The sequence below is a fragment of the Marmota monax genome, unplaced genomic scaffold (genome assembly GCF_021218885.2).
Source record: "Marmota monax isolate L192 unplaced genomic scaffold, Marmota_monax_Labrador192_F-V1.1 WCK01_AAM20220418_F8-fsc00080, whole genome shotgun sequence".
Taxonomy (NCBI): Eukaryota; Metazoa; Chordata; class Mammalia; order Rodentia; family Sciuridae; genus Marmota; species Marmota monax.
Window position 1 is genome coordinate 4,867,350 of NW_026694750.1, and position 17,551 is coordinate 4,884,900.

At 58.1% G+C, this 17,551-nt stretch overlaps 2 protein-coding genes across 8 annotated transcripts in view; one reads left to right on the forward strand and one right to left on the reverse strand.

Annotated features, from left to right (window-relative positions):
* Positions 1 to 10,982, reverse strand: part of Espn (espin) — a 28,982-nt gene extending 18,000 nt beyond the window's left edge. For all 6 annotated transcript variants that reach the window (XM_046424404.2, XM_046424402.2, XM_046424401.2 and 3 more), the window contains exons 1-2: positions 10,543 to 10,982; positions 7,813 to 8,006 (exon numbers count right to left, since the gene is read on the reverse strand). In XM_046424404.2, coding sequence (XP_046280360.1) covers positions 7,813 to 8,006; positions 10,543 to 10,836 — 488 coding nt within the window. In that variant the 5' untranslated portion in view covers positions 10,837 to 10,982. The remainder of the gene's footprint in view (positions 1 to 7,812; positions 8,007 to 10,542) is intronic.
* Positions 10,983 to 14,743: 3,761 nt separating this feature from the next.
* On the forward strand, positions 14,744 to 17,546 carry Hes2 (hes family bHLH transcription factor 2). 2 transcript variants are annotated; one of them, XM_046424906.2, is made up of 4 exons: positions 14,744 to 15,558; positions 15,644 to 15,739; positions 16,079 to 16,115; positions 16,219 to 17,546. In XM_046424906.2, exons 1-4 carry the CDS (start codon positions 15,514 to 15,516, stop codon positions 16,479 to 16,481), a joined length of 441 nt encoding a protein of 146 aa, XP_046280862.1. In that variant the 5' UTR covers positions 14,744 to 15,513; the 3' UTR covers positions 16,482 to 17,546. The 2 variants fall into 2 exon arrangements, with proteins under 2 accessions (XP_046280862.1, XP_046280861.1); XM_046424905.2 differs by having other exon boundaries at positions 14,749 to 15,558; positions 16,016 to 16,115.
* Positions 17,547 to 17,551: the final 5 nt, after the last annotated feature.

Consider the following 17,551-nt stretch of genomic DNA (forward strand, 5'->3'; position numbering starts at 1 on the left):
GCTCTGATTAGACCTTGGCGTCCTAGGAACACATTTCTTCACATCCTTACCCTCAACTGCCCTCCGTATCTACACATCCACAGTGGCAATCACATGCACAACCCACACCCCCCAAGCCTCTCATCCAGTCGCCTGTCCATCTGTCCATCAGCTCATGCCCTAAGCCATTCCCTCCTCCTCTATCTGCTCATTCACCCACCTTCCTGCCACCTCAACGTGACCGAGCCATGTGTGCACTCTCCTCTCTCACACATGCCTCCCAATAGACTTCTTGTTCTCTGTCCACTTCCCTGTCCCTGGAGTCCCCAGGTCATCTGCAGCCTGCACTGGGCACCACTTTCTGGCCTGGGAACCTCGCTTCCCTGACACAGATCTGCTAATACTGGGGCCGAAGCAGAGCCTGGTGCTTTATAAGTTGAGGGGAGGAGGCGCTGTGCCTGGCTGTCCTTCTGTACCCCACCCCTACCCCCTGTCGAGAGCAGAGAGGGTCCTGCCAATCAGCACAGGGCAAGCCAGAGGCCCAGCCATGCACCTCTCCTCAGAAACATGCTGGCCCGCTGCCCTGGCCTCTACGCCCCAGTGCCGGCATTGCCCCCACACATACGCATGCTGGTGTGCCAGGAACAGCCTGTTGAATATTTCATGACTGACACTCAGCAGCCTGAATTATTCACCCTGTAACTAAGGCATGGCAAGTGCTGGGGTCCTGGGGCCTGGGGCCCTCTCTGGGGCAGGGGGCAGCACAAGGCAGTGTAAATGACGAAGGGGACCAGATCTGTGTTGAGCTCTGCCCTCCCAACACCCCCTGTGGCAGGTAGCCATAACGCAAGGGTGCCCAGCCAGTCTGAGAGGGAGATGGACAGCAGGGGGCAGTGGTGCCTACTAGTTGCCACTCCCAACAGAGTCCTGACACTCTAATATAAAGACTGGAACCTGCCCCCATTATTATTAGTATTTCAGCCATGATCTCTATGGTGCAGTCAGAACCTCCTGCCCAGGAGACCCCGGGACATAGGGCACATATGCTTGATGGGCTGCAGGAGTGCCTAGAGGACTAGCCTAGTTCTCTTCCTGCTTGACCTGGAGGCAAGAGAAATATGGGCTCCCTCCCACTCACTGGGGAGAATTACAAAAATACGGGTAAGCATAAGGAACAAAAGAGAACTCCCACTTGGAAAGAATAATGAATAAGAGTAGTAATAAAAAAATTGGTTAATAATAGTGACAGCAGCTACTATTTATTGAATGATTACTTGTTCCAAGCACTGTGATGCACCCATTCTCTTATCTAGTCCTCGCCATGTGTTCATGGCTGAGAGTATCAGTCTCCTTCTACAGACGAGGAAAGGACCCCTAGGGAGCTACCATCACTTGAGGTGGAGCAGGCAGAGCCAACCTTGTGAGCCTGGCCCATGAGGTCAGAGAGCTGGAGGGGGGACTCCAGCTGTGCAGTGTCCACAGCCATCCTCTCTGTCTGTCTCCCTCTTTGTGCATAAACAACTGTCCTTCTCTGCAGAGCTCACTGCCGGGCATTCAGGAGCCTCACTGCCAGTGAGCTCAGCTCTGAGTGGGACTGGACATGATGGGGACTCCACAGGAAGGCCCAGGGCCTAGTGTGAGTCCTATCCCCCCAAGCTGTGCCACAGTATCCCTTCTTTTGCCTTCCAGACCCCATCCGTGAAGTGGTAGCCACTATGTGCCTCCTCATCCCAGGAGGGCCAGCCACCAAGGGCACTCACAGCTGTCATGGGGTGTCCAGCCAAGCACAGCTTAGGCTAGACATCATTTCTTTTCTCTCTTCATCTTCTCCTTCTTCTCCCTCTTCCTCTCCTCCTCCTCTTTCTCCTTCTCCTACCGGGAATCGAACTCAGGGAACTGAACTGTTCCCAGTCTCACCCAACCTTTCTTAAATATTTGAAACAGCATCTTGCTAAATCTCTGAGGTTGGCCTTGAATTCGCAATCCTTCTGCCTCAGCCTCCCAAGTCACTGGGGTTATAGGCATGGCCATCACATCAGGCTCCACCGTCCTTCTTGATCTCAAACTCTGGAGTCTTCAAAGACCCTGAGCCAAACCATTTCCATAGGTTGGAAGCTTCCTGGTCGTGATCACATAAACCAGGCTTTTCTTTTCGCTTAGGGAAAAAAGATGATCTGGACAAACTGTAACTATTAAGCAAGCCACCCTCTGACTGCACAAAAGAAATGTAGAAAGCTTGTAAGGGTCTGTTGGAATTCTCTGTCCAAATTTGTGCCAGCTTACTGTTCATGCTGGCCCAGGGAACAAGGAGTGATCAGTCAGTCCCCCCACGGATTCAGACTCAGGTCAAAGAGCAAAATGTCCAGTGGCCCTCCCAGCTGCTTAAGACTCCTGCCCTGAGAGAGGTCAGAAAGCGGCTGGCACCCCAAGGACCAGATCTTGTTGTGGCTGGAGCTGATCTGAATAGTCACGCAGCCTTCTGGGCTCCTCATTGCATCACACCCCCTGCTTATAGCAAGAGTCTAAATCAGGCTTGATTCAGGGAAGAAGTGCAGCCCTGTTTTGAGGAAGGTTCTAGAACAGTCCATTAACACCCTAATCCCCGACAAGCTTGGAATAGTTCCAGAGGCCAGCACGTCCCTGCAACTCTTCCAACCTTCCAGACCTTCCTTCTGACCTGCCATTTAGCCAGACTCGACCCTGCCTCCACCCTCTGTGCCAGGGCTGTGGCAACACCCTCAGGGCAGAGCTTGGCATGGCTGACTGCTTCTAACTCAGTGTCCACTCCCAGCTCCTTGGAAAGGCCTTCCCAACCCTTCAACTCAGAGAATTTCCTCCCAATTTCTTTACTTTATTGCGTTCTTTCCGTAGACGCAGATTCCAGGGCTCCACCTGCTGGACAGGCAGAGCCCTTGGCCTCTTGGAGCTCTGTCCTCCTGGGGCAGTGGCTGGCAGACCAGCACCCAGGGGCAGCAAGAACGCACATCCAAACGGGCTGCCTGCTCCCGACTTTGTCCTCTGCTTCTCAAAAGCCACCGGTGCAGACGGGCTGGAAGGTTAGAGAGCTCAGGCTAGTTGTTGAGAAAATAAGTGCGTCTGTGAGCAGGAAGGACCTGCATGCTGCCTGCTCACTAGGGCTCAGCCTGGTAGGACAGAAACAGTGCATTGCCAGATGGGCACACGGAGGCTCAGAAAGGGAGTTTCATCTAAGGTCAGAGGGGCGACCTTAGTCTGATGACCGCAGACTCCTCCATTCAACAAGCACTCACTGTCTGTCGGCACTGGGCCTAGTGAGCCTCATTAGTTAAGGGGACAGACAGAGAAACACACAGAGGCACGTGGCACACAATGCCAGCTCCTGATCAGGGCCACAGGGGAAAAGAGCCAGGCCACGAGCGTGTTGTGGGCGCGGGTTACCATGTGAGCAGGCTCAGGGCTGGCCTGGCGGAGAAGGTGGCCACCCAGTGAAGACCTGAAGGAGGGCCAAGCAGGCAGGGGCTCTCTGGAGAGGTTCAGGAGAGGGACCCGCCCACGCAGCTGGAGGGTGCCAGCCCCCAGGAGGGGCAGTGAGGCTGGGGAGGAGCACGGGTGAGTTATGGGGAGGAGGGTTGAGGTGAGAGGGAACAGGGCCAGGTGGGAGGGCCTCCGGGCCACTGTAAGGGGTGGCCTTCACCGTCGGTGAGCCAGGAGCCTGTCAATTGCCTAGTGGTCTCTCTGCACCTTCAAAGGCTACAGATGGAGCTGGGCTGGCAGGGCCAGGATCAAGGTGGGGAGACCAGTCAGAGGGCGGTTGGTGGATCACAGTTAGGTGACAGGCCAGGACCAGGAGCTGTGGGTGGAGACAGAAGCCTCACTTCGGGGGCTTCCCAGACCCCACCTGGCCCTCCTTTCTCAGAGCCTCCACCTGGGTCAGGGGCAAGGCTGGCTGCTGCCTTTCCCAGTTGGGACCAGCCAGAATAAGCCCTGCCCCAGGCCCTGCTGCCCAGGTGACCTCCACAAATACCAAGAGTAGGCCTGGGGGTAGTAATTAAGAATGAATGAGTCCTTGCTGTCTGTGGCAGAAACAGGTGCCCAGCAGGTAAGGGGCTCCCCCAGCCCAGGCAAAAGCTCCGGGCTTCACAAAGGGAGGGCTGAGCCATGGGCCCTGGGGAGTCCCTGGGGAAGCCCCTCTCATGAAGCCCCTTTCTACCCATCCCCACCAGGGGCTGCCTGAAGCTTTGTGAGCAGCCAGGCTCCATGAGTTGTTTTTTTTTTTTCTCATTTTGTTTTTTAATATTTTTTTAGTTAGAGATGGATACATGTATTTATTTTGTTTATTTATTTTTATGTGCTGCTGAGGATCGAACACAGTGCCTCACATGTACGAGGCAAGTGCTCTGCCACTGAGCCACAACCCCAGCCCTCCATGAGGTATTTTACTAAAGAAGGAACACAGGGAAGTACTTGGCAAACTTGGAACACTGAGAGATTAGGACCTGGACCAGGAGTGGGGGATGCAGTTTGCCCCAGTGGTGCCTGCAGTTGGTCAATAAGCCTCTTGGAGGCACCATGTCTATGTCTACCAGCTCCACGAGGCAGACACATCTGCCTGGTTCACTAATGTATCTCTGGCACTTAGAATATTGCCCAGCACATAGCAGATGCTCAATAAACATCAGCCAAAACTGGGTGTGATGGCACATGCCTATAATCCCAGAAACTTGGGAATCTGAGATAGGAGGTTCACAAACTAAAAATAAAATAAAACAAAAAACAGAAAAGGGCTGGGGATGTAGCTCAGGAGGAGAACACCCTTGGGTTCAATCCCCAGTACCCAAAATAAATAAATATTATTTGAATGGGTTGAGTGAGTTAGTCTATAAAATGAACTGATTACAGAGCTACTGTCTAGAGTGGGTGAGAGGCTTAGAGAATGCCACCTGGTGCCAGGCCCCAGGAGACACTGGGCAGGCAGGAGCTGTTTCCGGTTTACCCTGAAACACTTTCTAATCCCTGTGCAGTTTCAGGTCTGGGGGAGGGCTGAGGGAAGGAGCCCCCTGCAGGGAGCTGGAGTAGAGAATCTGTGGGCCAAGTGATCTTTAGTTTACCATGACAGGTAGGGGCCCCCACGGGAAGGACCTGGAGCCTCCCTCCTCTCTCCAAAGCTCAGGCCTTGAGTTCTGGGCTGAGCCCGGAGCTTCCCTCTGACTGGTCAGTCCCCAGGGATGTCAGAAGCAGACATGGCAGTGGGTGGTTCCTGGGGGTCAGGGGTCTACCTGCTCCTTGCCCCTTCCCAGGCAGCCCCAGCTGGGGATCGAGACACCTCATCCCCTCACTGGCCACTCATGTTCCTGTCCAGGAGGGTCAGTAGCCCTCTCCAGCTCTCTGACACCCGGGGCCTGGGACAGCCCTAGTCAGCTCTGCCCGGCCCCAGTTCAGGGGCTCCCTTTCAGCAGGAGCTCAGAGGGAGGCTCAGCAGCTCACCCCTGAGGTCACTATGGCCAGCTCTCTGCCTCTGTAAGATTCGGCTCAATGAACTGGGATAGATTAGAGGAAGAGTGGTCGGTGCAGGATGTTCCTAGAGACTCAAGCCCTTTCTGCCATCTCAGGCATCAGCAGGCCTCCCACAGGCTGTCCAGCCCTCCCTGCACCTTGTCACCATCGCAGCCCAGAGCTGCCCACGGCCTCCCTGCGTAGTATCAAATTTCCACTGCCAGTTCTGGGTGTCCTTCCTCCCTCACAGGCTCATGGGCCCAGGAAGAGAGCTGAGCCCTCGTGAATAATTCAAAGGCCTTCACAGCAGGCCCAGGAGGCTCACGAGAGAGCACAGCGTCACAGCCTTCAGATCTGGGCTGCCTGGCTCCTCAATTGGGCCTGTGGTCAGGGTCACCCAGCGTCTGCCTTCCCCAGCCCTCATATGCACAGCCCTGGGGAGCAAGAGTCTCCAGCCCCAAGACGGGAGCCTACGTGGGTATACCAACCCCCAGTCCCAATCGCCAGCCATCCCCTCCGGCCTGAGCCCAGCCTGGCAACCACACAAAAGCACCTCCTTATCAGCCAGGTCACACACCACTGCAGGGAACAGAGCCCAAGCCCTCTGTCCACCTCCCTGAGATTCATGGTGACTCCTGGGGGTGCTGGCAGCTCATCAGCCCAAGGCATCTGGCTGCAGGGCTGGGCACCACAGCCCGGTCATACCCAGATCTGGCATGGTTTGGGAGGGGATCAGGGTCCTCAAGACCCGAAGCCTACAAGAGTATTCCATGGCTCAGCCAGTCTCCCCAACGCCTGGGATCCAGCCCCCAGAGGGCTCGGGGACAGCAGGTCTCATCAGTACTTGCAGGGACAGGCTTGGAGCCCTCTCAATTCACACTGCTAGGTTCTGGTGGCCCCAGGATCAGCCTGGCCCTCTGGGTACCTCAGGTGTACTGGGCAGGATGGCAGGGGCAGAAGCACTTCCTTGCTGCGTGACCTTCCTCCTTGGGACCTTAATGTCATCTGCTTGAAGCAAGGGGGTACGAAGATGCATCAGAACCGTAACTGTGGAGGTGGGGGCATCATGTCACAGGTGTGGCTCCCCAGAGCCCCAACCTGGAGTGTCTAACCGGAGTCTGGGCCAAAACCTGTGAATGATACAGGGAGACCCTGCACTCAAGGGTCTCTGGGGCCCTCTTACTCTAAATTCCACTGACTTTGACCTGACCCAAACCCTATACAGAGTGGCTACCAAATGACTGCGAGGAGAACGCCCATCCCAGGCAGATCCTGCTGGGTCTCCCACTAACCAGACAAGAAGTCCTCGCCTCGGAGGATGAAACCAGGCTCAGCCTGCCTGTCCTGGGTGAGGGGACCACTAGAGCCCAGCCACCCTGCATCCACGTCAGTATGCCTGGGCCCAACAGGCTGCCAGCTACAGAAACCTTGTTATGTTGTCACATGGCTAAGCTGGCCTCTGGCCTGCTCCCTGGTGGCCAGTGGCCTTGAAGGCACCCTCACGAATGGGCCAGGCCCTTTTACCCCATAGCTGCTCCCCTCCTGATGTCAGGGCCACTTTTTGGCTCCTGGACCAGGCACCCACCAGAAGAGAAAAGTCACTGGTCAGAATCACCGCCCTGGCGCCATCTCATTGGTGTCCTGCTCCCTCAGAAGGGCCTGTGGCTTTCCCCAGGACCCCCGCCCCTCGGGCGCACCTGAGAACTGGTTCCTGCCCTCACCCAGCTTCTCATGTGACTCTGGCTCTGCAGGGCCCCCCTTTCTTCCACATGCTCCCACCCCACCCCGGGGCTCCCCAGCTTACCACCCAGCTACTTTCTCAGTCACTCAATCCAGGGACCCTGGGAGTTTGGGAGCCTTGTGCCCTGTGGCAGTGGGAATGGGTGAGGGGCCACAGGAACGCACGTGCTCTCTGGATAACTTGGCCTGGGCTCCGGGGCTAGGAGGGGCGGCTTCCCTAACTGCCTGAGTACTGGCGAGGCCCCTCCGCCTGACTGATGAGGGTCTAGGAGGTGCTCCTGCCTTCCCCTCCCCCTTTCCAACAGTCTGCTAAATGAACACAGGCAGGTGACCACGGGTTGCACGTCCAGCTTCCCAAGTCCAGTTACTGCTGTGGCTCAGGGGGACAGGCTTTGTAGATGAGATGGCCAAGGAAGCCATCACACCCAGAGAAGATGAGTGGCGTGGCAGACTTGGGGCATCCCCTGGGGCCATGGCTTGCCCTACCACAGGCCCCCGAAGAGGGAGGACCTGGCCTGGGGATGCGGCTCAGTGGTAGAGCACTTGCCTGGCAGGTGCAAGGCCCTGGGTTCCATCCCCAGCACCAAAAAAAAAAAAAAAAAAAAGGGTTGGGGTCCTTACTCAGGGTAGTGCCCGACAAGAAGCCTCAGGGAGGGGAAGTCTCCTTTGGCGGCGGCATAGTGGACAGGCAAGGCGCCCGTGTCTGTGGCCATGGTGGGTTCCCCACCGCCGTAACGCAGCAGCCAGTTCACCACCTCAAGGTGGCCGAAGCGGGCAGCCAGATGCAGGACCGTGGCACCAGAATTGTCTTTGTCCTGTGGGAGGAGAGGTGGTTCAAGTTCTCTGGCCTGGATCTGCCCCCGCCACGGGCTTGAGCCACTGCCAGCCTCCCCCTGGCCTGGGGGGCAGTGCTGTCCTCTCTGTCCTCCCTTGTGCTGTGGTCAGGCCTCCCTCAACAGGTTTTTTGGGATAGAGCTGATCCCAAAAGTTTGAATCCTGCTTCTGTCTTTGGGAAACTAAGTGGCCTGCTTTGACCATAGCATTGTGGTCTTCAGAGGCCTGCAGGATGCAACGGTGACACCCCCACACAGAGGCTCCTGGGACGCGGCACCCGGGAGTGACAGCAGGAGACCTGGCTCCAGGGCCAGGCCAAAGCCCTGACACAACCTAACGCCTGAATGAGCAAGTGTGTTGCTCGGCTGAGGCAGGGCCAGGAAGGGGGGATGTTGGGCTGTGTCAGGATGGCACTGGGATTGGGGGGACACCCTGCATCCCCTCTCGCCCTCTCCTTCTCCCTGCTTCCCAGATCGTTCACAGGATGGAGGCCTCCACTTTGGCCTACCTCTGACAGCCCAACCTCAGTACAGGAACTGCCCCCAGACTCTTCTGGGCTGGGCCATGGGAACAGGCTGTGTTCTTGGTCCCATGGAGCAGTCAGCCAGCAGTGTATATGTGGGCTATGGTGGCCCCTAGGAGGGGCTGGGCAAGACCCCCACAGGAGCCCCAGAACCTCTGGGCCCAGAACATCCATACACATCCACTGTGCATCTGTCGGGGGAAGGGGCTGCTCACAGCACCCAGGCAAGAACTCAAGCATCTGGACTCAGAGGCTGACACATTTGAAAAACTGGGCACCACTCTAGAATCAACACACCAGAAGTCATGGGACGAGAGGAACAGATTGGCTGTCCCCTTAAGGAGGTGGCAAGGATTGTGGGGCAGAGAATGAATGGCCCACAGGAAGCTGAGGAAGATGCTGAGGCCCCTCTCGTATGCTGTGGGTATGAGGAGACTGGTTCAGTCTGTCCCCTGAGTTCACAGGACAGGGCTGGCTAGAGGTGGCCCAAGTAGGACCATGGTGAAAGACATCCTGATATCAGATCTTGAGAAGGGCTGGCCCTCTTCACTGGCCCTGGGAACTAAAGGTCTGGAGCTCCAGGGGGTCCTGATGGCTCAGGGTTTCTGAGTGGCAATGGCAGTACAGACACAGTACAGAGAGTGCCACGAGCTGCCCAGGCCTCAGGCCTCTCCTGTGCTGTGGCCCACACCCTAAGCTGCTTATCTTGTGGGATGGGCAGAACCAGGGATCGAGGTCATCCCCTCCTCCCACTTCCACCCCTAGCACTCAAGTGTGTTGGGGATGGAGGGCAGGAGACTTGATAAACTGGGCACAAGGCCACTCACTCCTTCCACCTCCTCTGCAGTGGTAAGGGAGGCTTCCGGCCAAGCTGGACACTGGGATCAGGGAGGAGAGGGAGGCTTCCAGCCAAGCCTGCACACCAGGATCAGGGAGGCAGGCACCTCCCAAAAGAGTGGGCATAGGCCACATGGCCAGGAACCCTCGATAGCAGGGCCAGCCAGGAGATAAGGGGCTGCTCCACCTCCCAGGAAGGATGGGAAGGGGGGCCTTGCCCTTTGAGGACATGAGACTAGGGTGGGTTTGGCCTTCCTTAGGGTACAACAAACCAGCTTAGAGGAGGCCCCGCCTCCTCCCTTCTCTCTGCAGTTAAGCCAGTGTTCTTCATAAGTGGAAAATCAATTCTGCCCCTCCCACCACTGGCTTTCCCCACAACCAGAACATCATTCAAATTCTTCACCTCAGCCCAGAGACCCTCCGGCCTGGCCCTGGTGGCCTGACCCCTCTGCACCTCACTCCACATGCTCCCTCCTTGCTGTTCTCCAGCAGAAGGACGTGTACACCTGAGAGCTTGGTACTTCCTGTCCCTATGCTCAGAACTCCCTGATCCTCACCTGGCTAGCTTCTTCTCATCAGCCAGGACTCCCCTGGGAGGTCACTCCTCAAAGTGACCAGTTGGGGCCTAGGGACAAGAAGACCCAGACGGAGCTGAGAAGTAACTTAGAGCTGGAAGGCCTGAACGTGCTGATGTCCTGTGGAGACCACATTCTCATGTCCCATCACCCTAGCCCCACACCCTGGCTTAGGGACATCTGCATCTCAGCGTCAAGTGAGCTGTGGGACTTTGCCCATCCCCACCTCCAGATCTGATCCTGGAGGGCATGGGCTTCTGGTTCTGCCATCCAAGCCCTTTGCCCCACCCCCAGGACTCCAGGATCAGTGCTGTGTCTCTCCCATGCAACGCCGGCCCACTGAGCCCAATTCTCCTCGGTTTCTCCAATACTACCCACTGCTCTTCCAGGGAGGGGCCAGGGCTTGCTAGGGCATCTGCCCAAGGACTCAATCCCGGGAGACCACCCCATCCACAGCTCTTTGGAAGGAGGGTTCAGCTAAGCCAGGAGGACCCAATCCCACCTACCCTCTCGCCAGGGGGGCTGGGAGGAAACCCTCTCTGGGGAGGAATCCCCAAGCCGCTCGGGGAGCAGCGGACCCACCTGCACCCTGCAGCCGCCCTGCGAGAGCAGCCACTGCAGGCAGGCGAGGTGGCCGGTAGCTGCGGCGTCGTGGGCCGGTGTGGCGCCGTTAAGTGCGCGGGCCGCGGCCGGCAGGGCTGCCTCCTCCACCAAGAAGCGCAGACAGTGCAGCTTGCCCGCGCGGGCCGCGTGGTGCACAGGCAGGGCGTCCAGGGGGTCGCGCAGGGAGGGCCCCAGCAGGTTGGCTGCATGCAGGGACCTCAGCACATCCAAATCTCCCTGCCGCGCCGCCTGCAGTGCCTGCTCCAGGGCCATTGTGCCGCCCGCGGCGCCGCGACCCCGCGCTCAGTGCGTTTCCCGGGGTGCCATGCGCGTGGCTGGGCCGTCGGGGCTGTGCGGACCCGGAAGGCGGAGCGGCTGTCTGCCTGGCCCTGGATCTGCACCGCTTAACGCTCCGCTCCGCCTCGGCTGACTCTGGGGCGGGGACCCCGCGGGCGTCCAGCTTAAGCCACGGGCCCGCCCCCGCCCCGCCCCCTTTTTGCCCCGCCTCCGCGGCCCAGAGTCCCCCGCCCGCGGGGACCACTCGAGTAACAGGGACAGGTGCATTCAGGGCTTCTTTCCTAATTTGCCTCACGTAAAAACTGAGGCCCCAAAAGACCGCAAAACTGGGCTAGAATTCGAGAGCCGTCCAGGCACAGAGGAAGTCATTCATCTGCCCATTTGGCCACTATGTGGGCTCTGGAGACACAAGCCAGCGACGATTGCAGTTCCAGGGGATGACACGTGTCATTAGAACAGGCAAAAGGGGGTAATAGGAAGTGATTTGTCGGGGCGACTTGAGCGGCCAGAGAAAGATCCATCTGAAGGAAGTGTCTAGGTTTAGGGGGATGAAAAGGGACATGCATTACCGGTGGAGGGGAGAGGTCTGAAAGGACAAAGGCCCTGAGGTAGGAACAGGCCCACCAAGCCCTCGAGGGCTCCCGAGAGTCTCTGCCTTCAAACCTACGCACTGCCCTCAGGTCCTCTGGGAGGGAGAGAGAGAAGGAAGAAAGGACAGGCGTGGCCAGTGAGCTCAGAACTGTGGGTTTGGACACCGCAGATTCAGATCTCGCAGGGCCGCTGTCGACCATGGGCTTGAAGGCCTGGGGCTGCCAAGCCAGAAGAGAAAGTGGGGGTGTGAGGGCTGGGGCCAGCGGGAGACGCACCAGCGCCGTCATCCAGAAGGAAGATGCCATGACCCCGCGCTAGGACGCAGGAAGGCGCCCGAGGGCGGGCGGCGGAGCGCATGTGCACCAAACCCTGCGGGCGTGGCTAGAAACCGGTTGTGGGAGCTGGAGGAGGCAAGGACCTCTGGACCCGAGCAGAAATGCCAGAAAGTGGGGGCTGCGTAGCTGTAAGAAGCGCAATAAGCATATCGAGCGACCTTGATACAGCCTGTGCCCTTCCTTTCTCATCCCACCTCACCCCACCCCCATCGGAGACCCATGAGAGCCCAGCCCCTGTCCGCTGCTGACTTTCACCCAGCGCCTGGCACCTGCCGGCACAAGGCGGCTCTGGATAAGCTGTAGAATGAAGCTGCTTCCAGGAACACTTGAAGTCTTCCTTCTGATCTCTGCGGCTGCCTCCAATACCATTCTCTGGGGCCGCCACCTGATGGCGCCAGGCGTGGTGGCTTTCAGCACCCTGGTGACCTAAAAACCAGAGCCACTGTGCCCTGGCCAGGTGGGTTTCCAACGACTTCAACCCAGCTGGACCCTCTCACTCTCTGGATGGAGCCTGTGGTCCTTGGGATCTGGGACCTCTTCCCAGCAGTTTCTGGATTCCTGACAGCCTCACTACTATGTCTGTTATGGCCAGAGCAATGCACTCGCTGCCTTCAGACTGCTCTCCTCCAGCATGCCCAGAGAGGCAGTGCCCCCAGCCAGCAAGTAGCCCGAGCGAGGAACTAAATTGTCTTTCTTGAGTTCTGTTCCCCTGTGACTCCTTCATGAGTACAAATCCCTGCAATTCATGTCCTCCACCCCCAAGGTGCCCTCCCCCAGCCATGGACACCTCATCTATTACATACACTGCTACCATCCCTCTGAATAAGGCAGATGCCCCTTGGCCCCTCCCACTCTGCTAGTAACATCTGTACAAATGCCAGGCATGAGCACCCACCCCCGTTAACCTGTTTCTCAGATTCCCTGAGGACACAGCATACACTCAGACTGGAAGCCTGGCCCTTTCTGCCAGGCCTTTTTGTCCTCTCTGGGCCCCCCACATCCACTGAGCCTGCTGGGTCCTTTCTAGCAACACCAAAGAGGCCCCTCAAGACATGACACATGCATGGAACTCTTGCCACTTATCAGTTCAAGCTTCACCTGGATATTAATTCACACAGGGAGGCTGAAGGAAGTATAGCTGTTATCCTGATCTCAGAGCAGAGGAAAATGAAGCACCAGGAGCTTGTTTTAAGTCATCTCTCCTAAGATGTTGCATATGGGAGGCCAGGCACAGTGGCAGACACCTGTAATCCCAGTGGCTCTGGAAGCTGAGACAGGAGGATATAAGTTCAAAGCCAGCCTCAGCAATGGCGAGGCACTAAGCAACTCTGTGAGGCTGTGTCTCTAAATAAAATACAAAATAAAGGGCTGGGGATATGGCTCAGTGGTCAAGGTTCCCTGAGTTCAATCCCTGGTACCACCCGCCCCCCTGCAAAAATCTGGGAAATGGCAAAGCACACTCTCCACTGACCTTGCTGTGCTCTTCTTCCCTTGGTACTTGAAGTTCTCTGGCCAGAGCACCCCATTGCCTCCCACCTTCTAAGTGTCAACTTGAGGACTCTCTCCTTTCACCTCTGATGGAATCTGAGACAGACATGCCATGTCTGCCATACCATGACAGACAGTAGTGAGGCTGTCAGGTATCCAGAAACTGCTGGGAAGAGATCCCAGATCCCAGTGACCACAGGCCCCATCCAGAGAGTGAGAGGGCCCAGCTGGTGGGTGGGAAAAAACTGTTCAGGCTAAGTTCAGGCCTCTCTCCCACCCACGAGTCAATGTACTTCCCAGGAGTGGAGACCAGGATGGACTGTGTCCCCATGGCCCTGTAGGAGGCCCTAGCTCACCTAAAGCCTGCACCCTACATCCTGTCCACCCAGCTGTCGCACCTAAGTCGCTCCAATTCTAAAGGACTCCTTCCAATAAGCAACAAGACCCCACAATCCTGTGGTTGAAGCAAACTGTGAGTGACCTGGCCAAAGTCCTTTATAGTCATGGGGGAGTGGTGAGGGAGAGACTTAAATTCAGGAGTAACTGGCATTGCAAAAGAGTGTGTTCCTCTGCCCCCTGTCCTCAAATAGTGTCCCTAGGCCTGAAGGGGGGTGTCTCAGGACGAACTGCCTTCCCCTCAGTATCGGTCTCTCCTCAATGATGCAGGTTTTGGTGCAGGGTGGGCCATCAGTGTATATGGCCTGCGGTGCATAAGTGGAGTGATCTGCAAAGCTCTTAAATAATAATTCCCTTAGAGGAGGCTGGCTCATAGGCATCTAAACAACCATGAGTGAGGGACAGGGCACCCCCAAGCCTTGCTAGGACACACGTATTGAATGCTTTATTCTCATAATTGGAACTGTTATGAGGATTCATGGAAGTTAGGGGAAAAAGAGTTTGGCCCTGAGCTTAGCACACAGAAAGTACTCCTGGATTGTGACCAGAGGTCCTCTGCTTGGTACACACAGGAGTGGGTGGCCCTAGCTCCTTTTGGCCAGGCTGCTTCGGGTCCCCTTCCTGATGGGTAGCTGGTCTTCTTTTGCCCTGTTGGAGGAACACTATGGAAAGGGACCTGGGCTAGAAGTGGGGGTTGGGCTATGCTGGAGAAAGAAGGGGTCCATCCAGCACCCTGGACAGAGCCTGCCTTGGCTTAGCCCCATCGCACTTCCTCCTGGATTTGGCTTGGTGGGTTCCGCCAACTGCGCGTTCAACAATCTGCCCCGCAGTTTGCATTGTGGTCCGCAGGGGTGGCCGTTGCCCCGCCAGCCCATCGGGGGAAGGGAGCCCGTAGCAGATGGGCGGGGGACGCCTGCCAGTTTGCAGCAGCAACGGCCACGCGTCGCGGAGGCGTGCCCTGGCGCGCCGCTGGCCCCCCACTCCCAGAGGAGGGCGGCGGAGAACCGACACCTAGGACGCTCCGCCTGCTAGTCACGTGAGTCCCGACTGTCCTGCGGGTGGGGAATCTGGAGCCCTGGTGAGATAAAAATGAACTCCAAGGGGGTTCTGGGTTGCCTCCTTTGAGGCTTAATTTCCCTATCCAAAACCGAGGGTGGGGAACCAGCTGATCTCTGGCGAGCCGCGGAGGAGTTTATAGAGAAGTCTAACCTCTAACTGCTAGTCCTGACTTGGTCGTTCCCAACAGCTAGGGCCAGGACAAGACGCGACCTCTCTCGGGGCCTCAGTTTCCCCGCCCAGCTCAGAGCAGCTGGTGGCAGGAGTGTCTCCTAGTAATCTTCGTGGGCTCTCCCTGAGACCCTGACCTTGGCACGCCTTCAGCCTCTGGGTCCCTGCCCCGCTCATAGAACTCTCTGAGTCCTCCTGCGGGGCGTGAATGAAGAAGGGCGGCGTTGGAGACCAGGGCCCACAGCCAGAGCCAGGGCAAGCCTGGCTTCACCCGCCCTTTCTGCCCACCGGGTCAGCGCTGTTATGAGCCCAATAACGCCCACGGATTCCGTGACCCCTGCCGCAGCTGGGTTGGAAGGCCCGGAGCGGCATCCCTGGGGGCACCACCGTGTTCCCCTTTAACCTTATCCTTAGTAGGAACAAAGGCGAGAGGTGGGAGTGGCGGGGCGGGGCGGTGACGCCGCCGACTTAAACCCGGCTGCAGGCGCAGTACACTTCTTTGGCGCGGGCCCTGGCCGCGCCCCGGACTTCGGTCTTGGTCTCTGTCTCGGCTCTTCCTGCCGACCCAGGTCTCCCCCCGCGCGGGACCCGCAGCCACCGCCACTTTCCTTCGAGCATGGGACTGCCTCGCCCGGCAGGGGATGCGGCAGAGCTGCGCAAGGTAGGAACTGGGGACTGGAGGCGGGAGGGATCCGGCACCGCCACCCACCTAACCGCAGCCGCTGCGCTCAACCTCGCGCCCACAGACCCTGAAGCCGCTGCTGGAGAAGCGCAGGCGCGCACGCATCAATGAGAGCCTGAGCCAGCTCAAGGGGCTCATCCTGCCTCTGCTGGGCAGGGAGGTGAGTTCCCAGGGGTTCGTCGCGGTTCAGTGAACCGGGAAGCGGAGGTGGAGGGCCCTGGGGCGCCAAGGGCGGGCAGTGCTCCTGCCTGAGGAACAGGCTACAGGGATCCCAAGGCCAAGCCTCGGCGGGACAGGCACTGAGGAGCCGACCCACCGAGGACCCCGGCGCGCCTGGAGCTCAGCTCACGGCTAGAGCTCGGTGCTGTTGGTGGCTGCTGTCAGGGATCTGTTTTGTTTGTTGGTCTCTGTTCCTCTCCCTCGCGGCCTGGGGCAGAACTCGCGCTTCTCAAAGTTGGAGAAGGCCGACATTCTGGAAATGACCGTGCGCTTCCTGCAGGAGCTGCCTGCGTCCCCTTACCCCCCGGAAGTGCCACGTGAGTGACCCTGCTCCCACTCCCCGCCTACCACACCCTTTGCCCTGTCCCCTGCGCTCTGCACCTTTCACCCTGGGTGTCTCACGCCTCTCTCCCTCCGCAGCGCCACGCGACAGCTACCAAGAAGGCTACAGTGCCTGTCTGGCGCGCCTGACTCGTTTGCTGCCTGCCTGCCGCATCCTGGAGCCCACCGTAAGCGCGCGCCTGCTGGAGCACCTTCGTCGAAGGGCATCAAGCGTTACCCCTGGTGGCTGGCGGGCTGGAGACTCTGATGGGCCTCCCTCGCCAGCGCCACCACCTGCGCAGGCTCCTGCGCCCTCTCCACCTGCACCTCCCGGTGGCCCTGGGCTCTGGCGGCCGTGGTAGTCCCTTGGCCGGTCCACGGGCCCTGGTGACTGCAAGGGAACTGGAAGGCCCCAGGCAGGCCAACGAAGCTCTTGGTGGTGGCCACTGTTCCCATAAAGAGGGACCAGCCTAGCACCCACATGAAGGCTGGAATGGGATGTTTGTGACCCGTGTGGAAGACTGCAGCCCTCAAGGATTCAGCCGGAACAAATAAGGGGAGCTGTGTCTAGATAGGAGAAGGGGCAAGTGGCTGTAGGGTGAGGAACAAGCCCTCCCTGTCCCAGCTGGCTCTGGAACTGCGCTAGCCACAAACTGCCTGGGCAGTGATGCACCTGCCATAGGGCTGGCACCAGACTGAGGCCTGGGCCAGGAGCTCACCTGGCCAGGTGCAGCCATCTGCTTAGACTGATCACTGCCTGCCCAGTCCTGCTTGGGCCTACTTCCTGCCCAGCTGGGCTTGGAAATCTAAGGTGATGGCCTTTGGGGTTTTGGTCACTGCCATGGCTCCGCAGAGCATCAGAAAAAGGTAAAGGAAATGTAGGGCTGGAGAGCCGTCACCTCCACTCCTAGGCTGTCCTCCCCAGTTACTTATGTGGCTGCGGGTGAGGGCTTCCTAAGGTGGTCTTGGAAGGATTTATTTTCCCAAGCATAAGGTAGTTTGGGGGTGTACAGAGGGGTGCGATGAGAAGGAAGTTTGTCTCTTTGGAGGGCCTGAGCCCAGCACAGCTGTGGTGCGGTATGAGTGGAACAGGGTCCGTGCCACAGGGTGACAGAAATGGGAACAGGAGACCCCTGCCTGCTTTCTCTACAGTTCCTGGGGACTGGTTACTGGAATCAAATTGTTCTTAAGAACAAGTTTCTTTCTTCCCTAAGAAAGGCAGGAGGCTCGCTGGGAGGACCCCAGGGGGTACCTGTGGATGCCGGTAATGGTGCCCCAGAGGGGGTTGGGGGACTTGCTGCCCACTGTCAGTCACTCTCGTCATTTCCTGGGGGACTTGCTGAGCATTGCTGGAAGATAGGGAGTTCTCCCCCAGCCCCCAGACCAACAGCCTGTGCTAGGGACCTAGGCACAAGAGGAACGAAGGCAAAAC

Excerpts from the sequence above, each read along its gene's own strand:
- Hes2 (XM_046424905.2), top strand. The coding sequence starts at position 15,514 with ATGGGACTGCCTCGCCCGGCAGGGGATGCGGCAGAGCTGCGCAAG. Across the intron at positions 15,559-15,643 it reads ATGCGGCAGAGCTGCGCAAG|ACCCTGAAGCCGCTGCTGGA; the intron begins GTAGGAACTGGG and ends TCGCGCCCACAG. Across the intron at positions 15,740-16,015 it reads TGCCTCTGCTGGGCAGGGAG|AACTCGCGCTTCTCAAAGTT; the intron begins GTGAGTTCCCAG and ends GGCCTGGGGCAG.